Source organism: Ceratotherium simum, chromosome 23 (assembly GCF_057802395.1).
Source record: "Ceratotherium simum simum isolate JZ-2026a chromosome 23, ASM5780239v1, whole genome shotgun sequence".
Classification (NCBI taxonomy): Eukaryota; Metazoa; Chordata; class Mammalia; order Perissodactyla; family Rhinocerotidae; genus Ceratotherium; species Ceratotherium simum.
The window spans coordinates 3935291-3949390 of NC_141922.1; the positions used below are offsets into that span (position 1 = coordinate 3935291).

General features: G+C 41.1%; 1 protein-coding gene across 7 annotated transcripts in view; it reads left to right on the plus strand.

Moving 5' to 3' along the window:
* Nucleotides 1–14100, plus strand: part of PTK2 (protein tyrosine kinase 2) — a 282896-nt gene that overhangs the window by 215514 nt on the left and 53282 nt on the right. For all 7 annotated transcript variants that reach the window (XR_015555941.1, XM_087447406.1, XM_087447405.1 and 4 more), the window contains 5 exons: nt 218–318; nt 2580–2695; nt 3606–3706; nt 6854–6943; nt 9870–10074. Coding sequence is in view for 6 of the 7 variants with exons in the window: in XM_087447406.1 (XP_087303532.1) it covers nt 218–318; nt 2580–2695; nt 3606–3706; nt 6854–6943; nt 9870–10074 (613 nt within the window). In the remaining variant the exon portion in view is untranslated. The remainder of the gene's footprint in view (nt 1–217; nt 319–2579; nt 2696–3605; nt 3707–6853; nt 6944–9869; nt 10075–14100) is intronic.

Below are 14100 nucleotides of genomic sequence, written 5' to 3' on the forward strand. Positions count from 1 at the left end.
CTAAATCGTACCATAACTTCATCAGTTACGTCTAAGTTATATCCTTAATCCTGTTCCTTTATCTCTGACTTAAGTACAAGACAAGGGCTGGCACTGACTTCTGTCTCAACTAGTTTATTTCTGCAGAGCGTCTAGGCCAAGAAAACACAGAATATCTCAGCCATCATTACGTAACACCCTATCGAAAGAATAACTCTGGACAACTGTTTTTCCCTAGTAACAATGCGTCAGTTTGACCACCCTCATATCGTGAAGCTGATTGGAGTCATCACAGAGAACCCTGTCTGGATCATCATGGAGCTGTGCACTCTTGGAGAGGTACCATGATCCTCAGGCTTGACCTATTTTGGGTGGACTGCCAGCCCATTTGGTCACAGTGACTAAACAGTAGTGTCATGCTTAGTAATCATTCAGTCTACACTCGGTGTTTGATATCCTTTGTTTAAGAAAGGGGAGTGTATGATGTATACCCTGTGGTTTTGGTTCAGGGAATATGGGTATAACGTCTTCATCATTAAATTCCCAAAATCCCCTAACTCGGTACTGGCAGCAGTATCTTCCCCAACCCCAAGTTGTATCGGGACTGGAAGCAACAGGTGACCAAGTGGTTCTTTTTTTCCTCTCTGGTGCTGTTGCCTAGAGAACTAGCCCAATGATTTGAGAGTAAAAGAAGCAATGTTAATGGAGTTTGGGTAAATTAACGCTGAATTTAGGTAAATCTAAACAGCTCCTTCATCTTTTTTGAGAATTCACTTTGCACTGTCTTTCAGACCAGCTGATATTAGTCACAGTTTTCTTTAAAAATGTGAGTAACAGAGTATGAACAGGTCTCCTTATTTGACTTTCTCCGGAGCGCAGAAACTCTTTAATCAGTGTATCCCTATCACCTGGAAACTTGGTAGAAGTGCAAATTCTTGCGCCCCACCCTAGGCCTGCTGAATCAGACCACTTCAGCAGAGCAGGTGTGGGCCCAGAGCTCTGTTCTCATCTGCTGTCCGCTCTGTAGCCTGCCTGGTTGGGGATAAACACAAGTCAATTTTCCAGATGCCTACACTTGACTTTCTGGTACTAAAACTTAGTGATTTAACCTTCTAAATAAAACATTATACACATTCCTTCTTTTTTTAAATGATACCAAACACAGTTTTGCTTTTAATGAGTATTGGGATTTCCAGTTACCAAGAATCAGAGAGTAGTGTGGGTCCTTCCTCCTCTTCATGACAGCATCAGCCCTCCCTTCCATTAGGAAAGGTCCCTGCCTAATGGATCCCCAGTGCGCTTCTCATCTGCATTGACAGCAAAGTTTGGTGGATGAAATATTTTAAGGCCTCCACAACATCTCTTCTTCCTCTGCTCTACCTTTCCAGATAAAAGGGAGGGTTTATGGATATTTTTTGTTCATGGTATTTTTCTGCTTTTGCTTCTGAAGGATTTGCTTAAATTCTTCTTAAAATTCTGGGTTAAGGGCTGGCCCCGTGGCATAGTGGTTAAGTGTGTGCGCTTCGCTGCTGGCAGCCCAGGTTTGGATCCCGGGCACGTACTGACGCACCACTGTCAGGCCATGCTTTGGCGGCATCCCACATAAAGTGGAAGATCGGCACGGATGTTAGCTCAGGGCCAGTCTTCCTCAGCAAAAAGAGGAGGATTGGCATGGATGTTAGCTCAGGGCTGATCTTCCTCATGAAAAAAAAAAAAAATTCTGGCCTAAGAAACTATTGCTAAATGTTTCTCTTTTATGTATTGATTTTATAGAATTAGTTAAATTCATCTGCCTTTCTTTAGTCACGCGTTGCTTAACGACAGGGATATGTTCGGAGAAATGCATTCTTAGGCAACTTTGTCACTGTGTGAACATCATAGAGTGTGCTTACACAAACCTAGATGGTACAGCCTACTACACACCTAGGCTGTATGATACTAATCTTATGGGACCACCGTCGTATAGGCAGACCTTCGTTGACCGAAACGTCGTTATGTAGCACATGACTGTATTAGCGTTTAGCTGAATTAATGATGAACAGTGGTAGTAAGGACTGGTAAGCTCAGCCGGATAAATACCCAACACGTGACCATTTTACCCTTCTGCACCCAAAACTTCGTGGAGGCAGGAGGGAGAACTGCTTGTTGCTTCCCCTTCCTCCTCATCATCTTATCCTTAGATCTGCCCAGAGATACAGTGAGGTCTGGAGTGCAGGTGAGCTGGCTGTGGTTGTATAGTAGGCTTGTTTGAATGGTAATAACAAGATCTTTTTCTCCAAACTATTGTTATTTAGCAATATTTTCTACTATGCTTCTATTCATTCCCTAGAAGTATCTTCTTGTATTTTTTCAGAAATTTGTCTACTGTCATGAAGATTTCAATTTAACAGTAGGATTTAAAATAAAGAATGATTAACCATAATTTCTGAACTAGTATGTTTCATTCGTTACACTTTTTTTCTTAGGGGAGAATTGAAGCAATTCTCACAAAAATACGTTTGGAAATGGGCACCATTGTTGTTGAATGTGGCTCTTTTGTATTGATTTCTATTCTCTGTCAATAATTCTTTTTCTTTTTTATCTTGATCACTGTTCCAAAGCTGAGGTCGTTTCTGCAAGTAAGGAAATACAGTTTGGATCTAGCGTCTTTGATCCTGTATGCCTATCAGCTTAGTACAGCTCTTGCGTATCTAGAGAGCAAACGATTTGTGCACAGGTAAGATCCAGTCGTAAAGCTGGTAAGCTGCCTTCTGAGCAGGGGGATGGGCAGTGGAGAACTTGGGAGAAGAGGTACTGTCCGTGCCCCGAAACCCTTCCTACCACTTGACTCTGTTGTACACGGACGTACTAGAAAGTTGTGCTGCTTCTGTCCTAGCCAAGTGAAGTGCCACGGCATGTTGATACACGTGTTTAAAGAGCTTTTCCTCACGTGCAGTTTGAAACATTTTGTGTTACTTTAAGGTCAGTTATTCCATCCACAAATACTGTTGAGAGCCTGTACATGGCACTAGAACAGTGAAGATATGGACCTAAAACAGATATTGCCCTGAGACTTTCCGGGACACCACAGTGTCGTGAGTGACATCTGTTGGCTTTCTGTGGAATTCCTCTTTATAGTCTGGGTCTCTAGTTTGAATGCACGTGGAGCCCCTACAGTTTGTTTGTTTGCCCGGTATTGTGTTAGAGTTCTGTTATCCAGCATTAAAGCAAACTGCGTCAGCAAAATCATTTACTGGCGTCAGAAGATAACTTTTATTTTGTTTACTGAGATCTCTTGGTAGCAGCATGGTTACAGACCCTGGTTGTATATCACTGTCTGTCAGTTAATGCAGTTGGTAATATGATTGTATGAAAAGTAATAAGCAGTTTCATTATTTGAGAATATACTTTTTCGTCATTCAAAATACTAATCATCATATTAATGAGTAAATATCTGCCAAAAGGAATATATTTGAAGTAAAATAATAAAAGTATCCTTTTTTTCAGTGTGTAATAAATCTCCCGTTTGCACTGTATGTAAGCTGTCTTTCAAAGTATCTATCAATATGTCTTTATATAATATAGATGAGTTTGTGGGTTTGTTTTCCTTGTATTAAAATTTGTTGTCCCAAATTTTTCCTTATCAGGGACATTGCTGCTCGGAATGTTCTGGTGTCCTCAAATGATTGTGTCAAATTAGGAGACTTTGGATTATCCCGATATATGGAAGACAGTACTTACTACAAAGGTAAGAAATTAGAGCAATAAATAAAAATAGGCTCAGGATCTCTAATGATTTTTATTTCTTAAAAGGGTATGTTCTAATATGCTCAGCAAATTTTTGACAGGTGTACAATGGTGCAGGAGCAGTTGGACATCCATAGGCAAAAAATAGACCTCAGCCTAAACCTCACTCCAGATTAACTCAAAATGGATCATAGACCTAATTATAAAATGTAAAACTATAAAACTTTTAGGGAAAAAAATGGAAGTAAATCTTTGGGATCTAGGGCTAGGCAGAGTCCTTAGACTTGACACTAAAAACACGATCCATAAAAGGAAAAAATTGATAACTTGGACCTCATCAAAATTAAAAATTTTTGTTCTACAAAAGACCCTATTAAAAGGATGAAACAACAGGCTACAGAGTGGGAGAAAATACTTGCAAACCACCTGTCCAACAAAGGACTAGTATCTAGAATATAGAAAGAACTCTCAAAACTCAACAGTAAAAAGAGAAACAAAGGATACAGTTAGAAAATGGGCAGAAGATATAAAGAGAGATTTCACTGAAGAGGATATACAGATGGCAAATAAGCACATTATCCATTAGGGAAATGCAAATTAAGACCACAGTGAGATATCATTGCACACCTATCGGAATGGCTAAAATAAAAAATAGTGATAACACCAAATGCTGGCGAAGATGCAGAGAAACTAAATTACTCATAAATTGTGAGAATGTAAAATGGTGCAGCTACTCTGGAAAAGAGTTTTTCAGATTCTTAAAAAACTAAATGCAACTACCATATGACCCAGCAATTGCACTCCTAGGCATTTCTCTCAAAGAAATGAAAACTTATATTCACACAAAACCTGTACTCGAATGTTCATTGCAGTGTTATTTCTACTAGCCAAAAATTGTAATCAGCCCAGATGTCTTTCAACCAATAGACATAGTTAGATACCTCACAGCAAAGGGGGTTAGATGCATTGGCTCAGAGAAAATGATCTGACTTACAAATCTCTAATCTCCTAAGTCCAGAGACTTTGATCCATTAGTTTTGGAACTAAAAACTGCCTCGTGATTTTTCTTTAATTTTGCCATCTTGGAATCAGATTGACTTGGTTCTTCAAATTATTATTGAACAAATAATTACTTTGGAATAATTTTCATATTCCTAGTACTTCAGCTAAGGTATGAATTATAAATTCATAGTATGCTATTAGTGTATATTCTAATTATTACTACTGTGTTGCAAAGGCCAGTTTTCTTCCTAGTTTGTTTGATTTTGATATTGTAGCAAAATGAGCCCAAATTTTTCCATAGTCTCTTTCATTTTATACTATAACTCATGACTAGTCCCTTTCCTATGCTTTCTGTATACTATAGCCTGAAACAATTTTAGCAGTGAGCCTTTGTTGTGTGAAAAGAAAATTCTTTGGTTGTTTATTCATTTTGGTTATTTACTCATTTAACTTAAAAACAACCAAGTAAGCTTTCCACTGTTTTAAAATACATTTCATATCCAGCTCAAATCCTAAGTAATCCAAGTCCTAGAATTCCAATAAAGAGCTAAACTCCCAACAGTGTAATGGCCGAGGTTCTGCTTCATTTAGACCACATTGGAAATGGGCAGTTGACAAATTCACGCATATATTATCATCCCAGAAAGGTCAGTAAGTATAGATTCCCTTAGGCTTCAGGAATACAGCCCCTACAGGTTAGGGGTTCTTCCGTTCGGAGCACAGTTGTAGAGTAGTTTGTCCTGAAGGAATCAAACAAGATTTGACCTCATTAGTCGAGCAAATGCTTGAAGTTAAATGGAAAAAAAATAAATGAAACAAATTTAATTGTCTCCTGATTGAAAGTCCTCGAGGCACTCTTAGCTTACAGAAGGAAGTCCAGGCCCTTGACAAGGCTGGCGGGGCCCAGGTGCCCCTGCTCTGGGCCCCTTGAAACCTGCTCTTTCCCCTGCCGTTGTATCTATAGCTCCTCCTTGCCCCTGTCCTAGCAACTCTGATCCCCTGTCCCTTCCCCGAAGCCTTCCTGACCTGCCCCTTGGTCACTGTTCCTCCGTACTTCTGTGACACTGGGCATGTAGTCAGTGTCTTGGTTATACCTCGTACCATGTTGGAGTAGACTCTGTTTCCACCTTTGAGAGTTAGAATTCCTTCAGGAAAGGTACTCTAGGGTGTCATCTTGTAACCCAGCAGTTGAAGGATGTTTAGTGGGGTGATGCGTTGTTTCCTGTGTGGCACAAAGGGAAGTTTTTAGGCCTCTAAAGAGGGACGATTTCAGGCTTTCCTTTTCATTGCATCGCCCCCTCCTGCTCGTCACATACTGATGAAAGTACAGTCCGTCCTCATTATTTGTGGATTCCGTATTTGCACATTTGCCTACTGGCTAAAATTTGTAACTCCACAAATCAGTACTCACTGTGCTTTTGTAGTCATGTGTGGACATGCACAGAGCAGCACAAAATTCGCGTGTGGAGGACAGAGGCGTGTGGGGGCGGTACAGCACCGTGCAAGCACCTCCGCCTCTGGGCCAGCTGGACGGGTTTAAATCCCATCTCTGGCACCTGCTAGTGGGGCAGCCTTCAGACTAAACACACCTGAACCTTGTTTTCTAAAGAAAACAGAACCTATCAGGATAAGTTGTTTTTGGTACTTAAGATTAGAATCTATGTGAGAAATGCCTATATATGTACGTATTTCCCCTAGGAGCAGTGTTGCGTGTTGGTGGCAACTTTATTGAGCATGACTACAGCGAATGAGAATCGAGCGTATGTCATTAGCAGCCCATTTCTAAAGCAAGGTTCCACCCTATACGTTAGGGTCCGTTTGGGGAAATTGTGAAGCCTTTCATAACCGAGCTGCAGGCTAATACCTGCAGTTAACCAGGACTCCCTCTCACTTCCCTGCTCCCTGCCTCTCCACAGAGAGAAGGACATCAGTGTTTTATTCCCTACCCCAGTCTAACTACTCATCACCCCAAAATGACCTCAGAACATCAAGGAAATGAAAAGTAGTTCTCCCAAAGAAACGGAAAGTCCAAGGAGTCAAATATTTAAAAGTTTTTATTTTGATGCCAAAAATCTTAGCTAGCTATAACTATTAGATTCTTTAGCAGATAACAAAGAAAATTCACTTTCTAAAATTAATCTTCTAGCTTCCAAAGGAAAATTGCCTATTAAATGGATGGCTCCAGAGTCAATCAATTTTCGACGTTTTACCTCAGCTAGTGATGTGTGGATGTTTGGTGAGTATTTTGAAAAGTTTTGTGTTTTTTTTAATTATATTTCATGTATTCTACAAGATAAACTTAGCTTTATCCCTCTTGAGAATATGGGGTTAATTCACCTTGCCTTGCCTGACCATCTCTTTCAGCAAACTTCCTCTTTGGTGCGTTTGACAAATAGTCACTGAGCATACACCGTGCACCAGCTTCCAGCTGCGGCTTCTGTAGTGCTCCGCTGTTGTGAATTTCCAGTGCCTTCTGTCACTCTTCCTTTCTGTTTCCCTGTGCCATCTCTTCCTCCCTCACAGGGAGATACCTATTTCCTTCTTTCTCTCCTCTTTTTGCCATTTCATTCTTTCCTTTTCTGTGAATGACTTTAACTAGTTAACTTGTCCATCTGTTTCTGTGATAGCCCCTCAAATCCAGAGTAACTAAAATTGTACTTCCTCTCTTTATTCTGGAATCTGACCTCCTTCCTGACTTGTCTCAAGGCTTGAAAGTTTGATCCTTCGTCTTCTGTAGCTTCTACTTCTTTGATGTCTACTCTGTCCCTTCCTGCCTGCTCCAAGTCAGTCACTGTCATCCTCCTCCTTCTGCTCAGTAGATTATTGCAGTACCTCCCAGCTAGTGTACAAGTGTGGCTCTCATTCATTCTACACTACTTACTTCAACTACTTGATCCAGATTTTAAAGACACTCACTCCCCTGCCCCACCTTTGCTGATGTTACTCCTTCTACCTGGAATACCTTATCCTTACACTCTCTCCTCCAGTTGAAATTCTGTCTAACCTTCAAGGTCACCTCAAATGTCCCCTCTTCCCTGAAGCCCTATGTAGCAGGTGAATCATCCGATATAAACTTCCTTTCTCTGCATTCTCTGTGTTTTCTCTTTGTCATAACACTCACGTGTTGATCTTGGGAATAGTCTTTTGTGCGTATTTTCTCTGCTAGATTTTAAACTACTTCAGAGATGCCCTGTTAAGTTTATGTACCTTTTTTTCCTATAAATAAAAATAACTTTATATACATTGTGTGTGTTCTTATTTTTTCTTCTGTTTACTTGCTGTTGATTTTTAATAACCATTTAGTGCCCTAATTGGTAGTAGGTGAAAGAAGGAACTTTTCAGTAGAGCGGGAAATAGCGTGACATGATTAGAAAAGGCTCTGGAGTCTAATCAATGTGGCTTTAAATTCTAAGACCTGGCTTATTAGCAGTGTGACCCAGAGAGCGAGGCTTATCCTCTCAAGGAAATTTCGTATTTCAAAGTTTAAGATGCCTGTTTTTTCACATTTCAACATTTCTGAAACTGAGGTGTGTTGTAAATCAGTGGTATTTTGCAGTCTGTGTTAGTTGGGGGCGTGTTTTGTGTGTTCACCTTGCCAGCCCTCACGTGGACTTTGTTTTGTTCATACTGATGTTGCTTTCTTGTCCGAATAAGTGTAAAAGAGCTCTGTAGTAAGAATACAGTAATTCTAAGAGGTAACAAAGGATTGTATCATAGTTTAGTTGGCAGCATTTTCCCTCTTTTTTTGGTCATATAAAGTAATAGTGTGTCTTATAATCAGTGGCATATTAGATAGGATAAAATACAGTATTTTAAAAAATGTAAACTGTGAGGATTAAGGAAAACATATGTAAATCTCAGAGAACGGTGCCAGAGACATATTAAGGTCTCAAGAAATGATACCCAGTGTTATTATTACTGAAAATGTTGTCATAATTTCTGGTGAGAAAAGCAGAACTCAAGACATTATTTTTGTCATTCACTCTTTACTTTGAAATTACTGGACTTTTGGCTAATTTCAGAATCTAATTCACGTTAATATGATAATATGCCTTGCCCCCTTTGAGGCACATACCATTTCAGGTACTGAAGATGCAGAAATAAAGTCACTACTCCTCTCCTCAAGGCACCAGTTACACAGTGTACATCTATGATGGAAGCAGAGATGAGATTTTCCCAGGGGCGAATCAGGAAAAGCATTATAAAAGAACTCACCAATGTACCTAAAAAGAGGCGAGTTTGTAAAGAAGAAAATGAAAGAGCGTTAAATATAGAGAATTTAACACAAGCAAAGGCATGTTTGTGGCATGTTCGGGGGTGGCAGGATCTCCAGAGGGGCCAAAATGCCAGGTGACGACAAGAAGCTACGAGGAGAAAACCACTGGCCGCGGATGCCAGCCTGCTCTCCTAGTTCCCTGGTGGTTGTGTTATGTGGTCCTCCCTCTCAGTTTTAGGTTTTGTTCACTTGTTTCTTTTAAAGGTGAATGCACAAGTATTATTCAGAAGATACTGGGAAAGTCTGTGACTTACAAGGGGAGCATGCGAGTAAACTGTTTGAGGGTGATTGTGGAGTTTGTGGACACAGTCACTGCAGCCCAGAGAAGTCCCAGACTTTCCTGTGGGAACCATTGTGACTGGTTAGTGGATGAGCCAGATACTGAGGCCACTGTGCACGCTGGGCAAGGATGGGCCAGCACTGTTAAGGGAAATCTTGACAGGAAACTGAGTGTTGTAAAAGTGTAAGACTTAAATTTTAGGGTTTTCTGTGTTGGGCCTCAGGTCAGCTGCTGTAATCATAAGCAGGCTGGATTAAAGTGGAGTAAAATCGAAAATTTATTGAGGTTTTTTGAACTGGCTCATTTAGTGTGAAGCATCACTGTAGCTGGTGGGTCATTTTCTAATAGAGAACTTTTAGAGAAATAAACCTCTTAGAAAAATTGTTTTTTTCCTTGGTAATATGTAATATTTCACCATTCACATCATATTAAATTAGTATGGCTGTTCTCATTTTATAACAGAATGAATCGAGTGTTGCTGTGTTTAGCTGATTTGCCCACAATCACGCAGCTGGTTCTCATGCCGACTGTGAAGTGATTCCTGAAACATAGGAATTACACTCTTCCTGCTAAGTTCACTGCTATGTTTTCATTCCCGCTTCACAGGTGTGTGTATGTGGGAGATACTGATGCATGGTGTGAAGCCTTTTCAAGGAGTGAAGAACAATGATGTGATCGGTCGAATTGAAAATGGGGAAAGATTACCAATGCCTCCAAATTGCCCTCCTACCCTCTACAGCCTTATGACGAAATGCTGGGCCTATGACCCCAGCAGGCGGCCCCGGTTCACTGAGCTCAAAGCTCAGCTCAGGTAGGAGTGGGGGGAGAGAGGGCCCGGGGCTGGGGCAGGCTTATGCTGCTTCTCCTCTGTTGCAGTAATAGTGTTTCCAGGTCATTTTATCAGTACGTCTAAGGCTAACCTATTTCTTGGGCAAACATCACTTTTTTAATTGATTTGCATTTATTTATACCTTGCTAGAGTCTTGAGTAGATTATATCTTAAAATCTTAATAAATTTCACATTATGATTAAATCTCTCTCCTCTAACTTCTAACTGACTTAGCATGGCTTACAAGGTCTGTAATAATTTAGTCCCTACTTACCTCTCAAATCTCGATACAACTCCTTCATCCCCCCGATACTTAAGCTCCAGCAACACCTAACTACTTTATAATTCTCCCAGCACAGCTCACTGCCTTTCACGTGCTATTTTCTCTCCCAGAAATGCCTTCCCCACCTTTGCCGCCTGATAAACTCCTATTCCATCCTCAGAATCCAGCTCAGATGTTACCTCCTTCAGGAAACTTTCCTAATCAACCCTACCCCCAAAGAGATAGCCACTCCTTTGGCACCTTTTCAGTACTGTTATTATAGTTAAAACATCCACATTGCCCATTCAGCTGCCATTTTGTGCCTCCTACTTTGTGCCAGGCGCTGTTAGACCCAAACCTCTAGTAGCTCCAAGTCCCCCAGAAGGAATGCACAGGGACTTAGTGCACTGAACCCCTCAGAGTGTCTGCACAGTGGAGCCTGCCTCCTGGCCTGGAGAGTTTCTTGTTTGCTTGTCTGTGTCCCCAACCAGACTCAAAGCTCTCAGTGGGCATCACTGTGTCTTACTCATTTCTGTAGCCCTAATATGGAGCTTAGGACCAGGCACCTAATGAGCACTCAATAGACAGTTGTTGAATTGAGTTGAATTAAAGTCTAGATTGAAGCTTAATACTTTAATGAACAAGATATTTTAATATAATTTGCATGGGGAGGGCTGGCCCCATGGCTTAGCAGTTAAGTGCGCGCGCTCTGCTGCTGGTGGCCTGGGTTTGGATCCCGGGCGTGCACCGACGCACCGCTTCTCCGGCCATGCTGAGGCCGCATCCCACATACAGCAACTAGAAGGATGTGCAGCTATGACATACAACTATCTACTGGGGCTTTGGGGGGAAAAAAAAAGGAGGAGGATTGGCAATAGATGTTAGCTCAGGGCCAGTCTTCCTCAGCACAAAGAGGAGGATTAGCATGGATGTTAGCTCAGGGCTGATCTTCCTCACAAAAAATCAATAAATAAATAAAACTGTTTAAAAAAAAGTATGCTTGGGGAGCTTAATTATATAACCAGCCAACCAACGCCATGGTTTTAACATGTACTGTATCACTTGTTTTCATATTTGGGATACTTCCCTGATTTTATGTGAGATTTTTTTTTTTTTTTTTTTGCTATGCCATTACTAAATATCGGGGTCCAGAAGACCCTGAGAGCTCAACTAGCCCAACCATATCTCCCAGTGCTTGGACCCTCTCTAAACTTCCTCTAGCCTCACCTCATCTCAGGCAGCTCAACCTGCTAGACAAGTTTCCTTACAAGGAGAATGTTTCAAGAAGAGTTAAAGCCAATAGTTAGAAATAGAAGAGATTCATCCAGTCAGCAACTGTTTGCTAAGTGCCTACTTTGTTCTGAGTTAGGTTCTGTGGATTCAGCAGTGAACAGAACACAAGCTTGCCCCCAGGCTTTAAAGTCCAGTGAGAGACCGGAGTCAGCAGTTGTTCACCATACAGGGAGAGCACACTGTGAGAGAGGGCTCCTTAGACCCCGTGACGCTCACCCGCCAGCCAGGTTCCACTCTCTAGAGCCCCACAGAACAAACTCTGCTCTGCGTCTCACATGATAGGCCTTCGAGTATTTCTAGACAGCTTTTTTCAAGCTAGAAATTTCCCATTTCTTAATTCTCATACAACTTAATTAGATATGCTCTCACTATTAGAGCTGGATTTTTGAAGGTGCTTTGTTTCATGTTTTGCTCATAAATGTTTTTTGTTCCTTCTTGATCTTTCCTTGGAATTTGACAGGTCTTGACCTTGAAATTTCTTCCCTCTCTGATCCCAGTTCCATCTGCTTGCTTCCCTGACATCTCCTTTATCTTACCGACCCACTGTTTCTCCACCATTACTATGAGTATTGACCAAATTTCTATTCTCAGCCTCCTCCTTTCTCTCGGTACTCTTCCTGGATTATCTTAACCATTCTTGTGGCTTCACTTCTCACCTCTGTCTGTCTTTTGCTTCCATCCTGCCCTTTTCTCACAAGTCCCAAACCTGCGTTTTAAATTGCATCATGGGCATCATGTTTATCCCTAAAGCAAATCTGTTACCATCTCCTCTCAGCCAGCTCTTGCCCCTCACCTTCTGTAGGTTACAGTGGTGCCTTTATCTTCATCTCCATCTTGGGATCCTCAGGAATTCCTCGCTTGCCCCAACCAGCTGACTAGCTGGAGAACCCTCTCTGCAGTGTCTTCAGGACCACTCCCTCTCCACTGCTTCTCCAGCTGGACTCTCCTTCCGTCTGTCCAGCATAGCTTGTTAGGCAGTCTTCCCGAAACATCAGTATGGAAGACTAACTCCTTTGCTCAAAACAACTTTCAGTGGGTTCCTGTTACTCCCCGTGTTAGGGAGAGGCTTCTAGAGTGGCATGTAGGACTCCTTCCATTATGGCCTGACGGTGTCTTTTCCATCCCTTTCTCACATTATGGCCAAACTAACCCTGTCTCTCAGCCTGGAATGCTTCCTTCTCCACCTGGTGAAATCCTACCCATCTTTCTTGGCTTCTTTCATGTGCTGGCTCTTCCGTGACTTCACAGCTGACCATCCTGTGCCTTCAGTCTCCAGAGCACTTTGTTCTTGTCATGCTCATCCTGTGCTGCTGCAGATGGCTGCGTGCCATGTTCAGTTCGGTTCCCCACACACTGTGAGACCACGATAGCTGAGCCTGGTGCTAGTTACTGGGCAAGATGACCAAAACACTTTTCCTGCCCTCGAGGAGCTCACAGTCTAGTATGTCTCATCCCCTACTAGACTGAAGCTCCTTGAGGACAGGGATCGTCATACTCACCTCGGTGTTGCCTGCACCTCCAGGCCCGGAGCCTGGACACAGGAAGGGTCCAAATAGTCGCTGAGGTCATTGCTGAGCGCAGATAAGTCTGGTTAACATTAATTTAAAGACTGTTTTATTAAAGTAAGTTAGCTCCAAAAACTATGCAAGATGAAGTTTTAGAACTAAACATAGTTATTTTATATATGTACACACACATATATATATAAATATATATAAATATAATATAATGTACTTAGACTATAATTTATGGATATCTTCTTGTGACAGTTAGCACAGGTCATTGAGCATTAATTTATTCTGTATTCTGTTTTAATCAGAAATGGAGCTTAACTTTGCATTTTAAACATGTATAATATGGCTACCAAATAGGCCAATAAAATTTAACTTTATAATATAATAACTTGCCTGAACATTTATATGTAATAATGTATCACAATAATCAAATAGTTACTTTTATTGAATTTTTCAAAATCTTTATTATATCCAAGATTTTAACAAAGTAATAAATTTTGCATAGCCCTTACCCCAGCCAGGGCAGTTAAAAACATTTCCCTAATCCCATTCTCCTTATCTACCTTAAAAGAGAAATTGCAAATAGAGTCAAATTACTGTGGAATTCCATTCTTCTTTGACTGGGCCCTATATTTGTCTTTACTATATTATAGGTTGAAAAAGTGGCTCTCAGGATGAGCTTCGTTAGGCCAAGTCATGAAGTACTCAGGTCATACTTTCATGGGTTGATCTCTGTGACTCAGAGCCTGTCCTCCCTGCATCCGGTTTTCTTATTCACAGATGTGACTCCATTGAGAAGAAGAATGAGGTTAACCCGTAGGTGGCCTATTAGCAAGTGTAAAAAATTCCTCAATAGGAATATTTTACAGTCACCTACAGTGAAAATTTCTCATAATGTGTACTCTGGCATTTTGTAGTATGTGACTGACAGGTTATAAG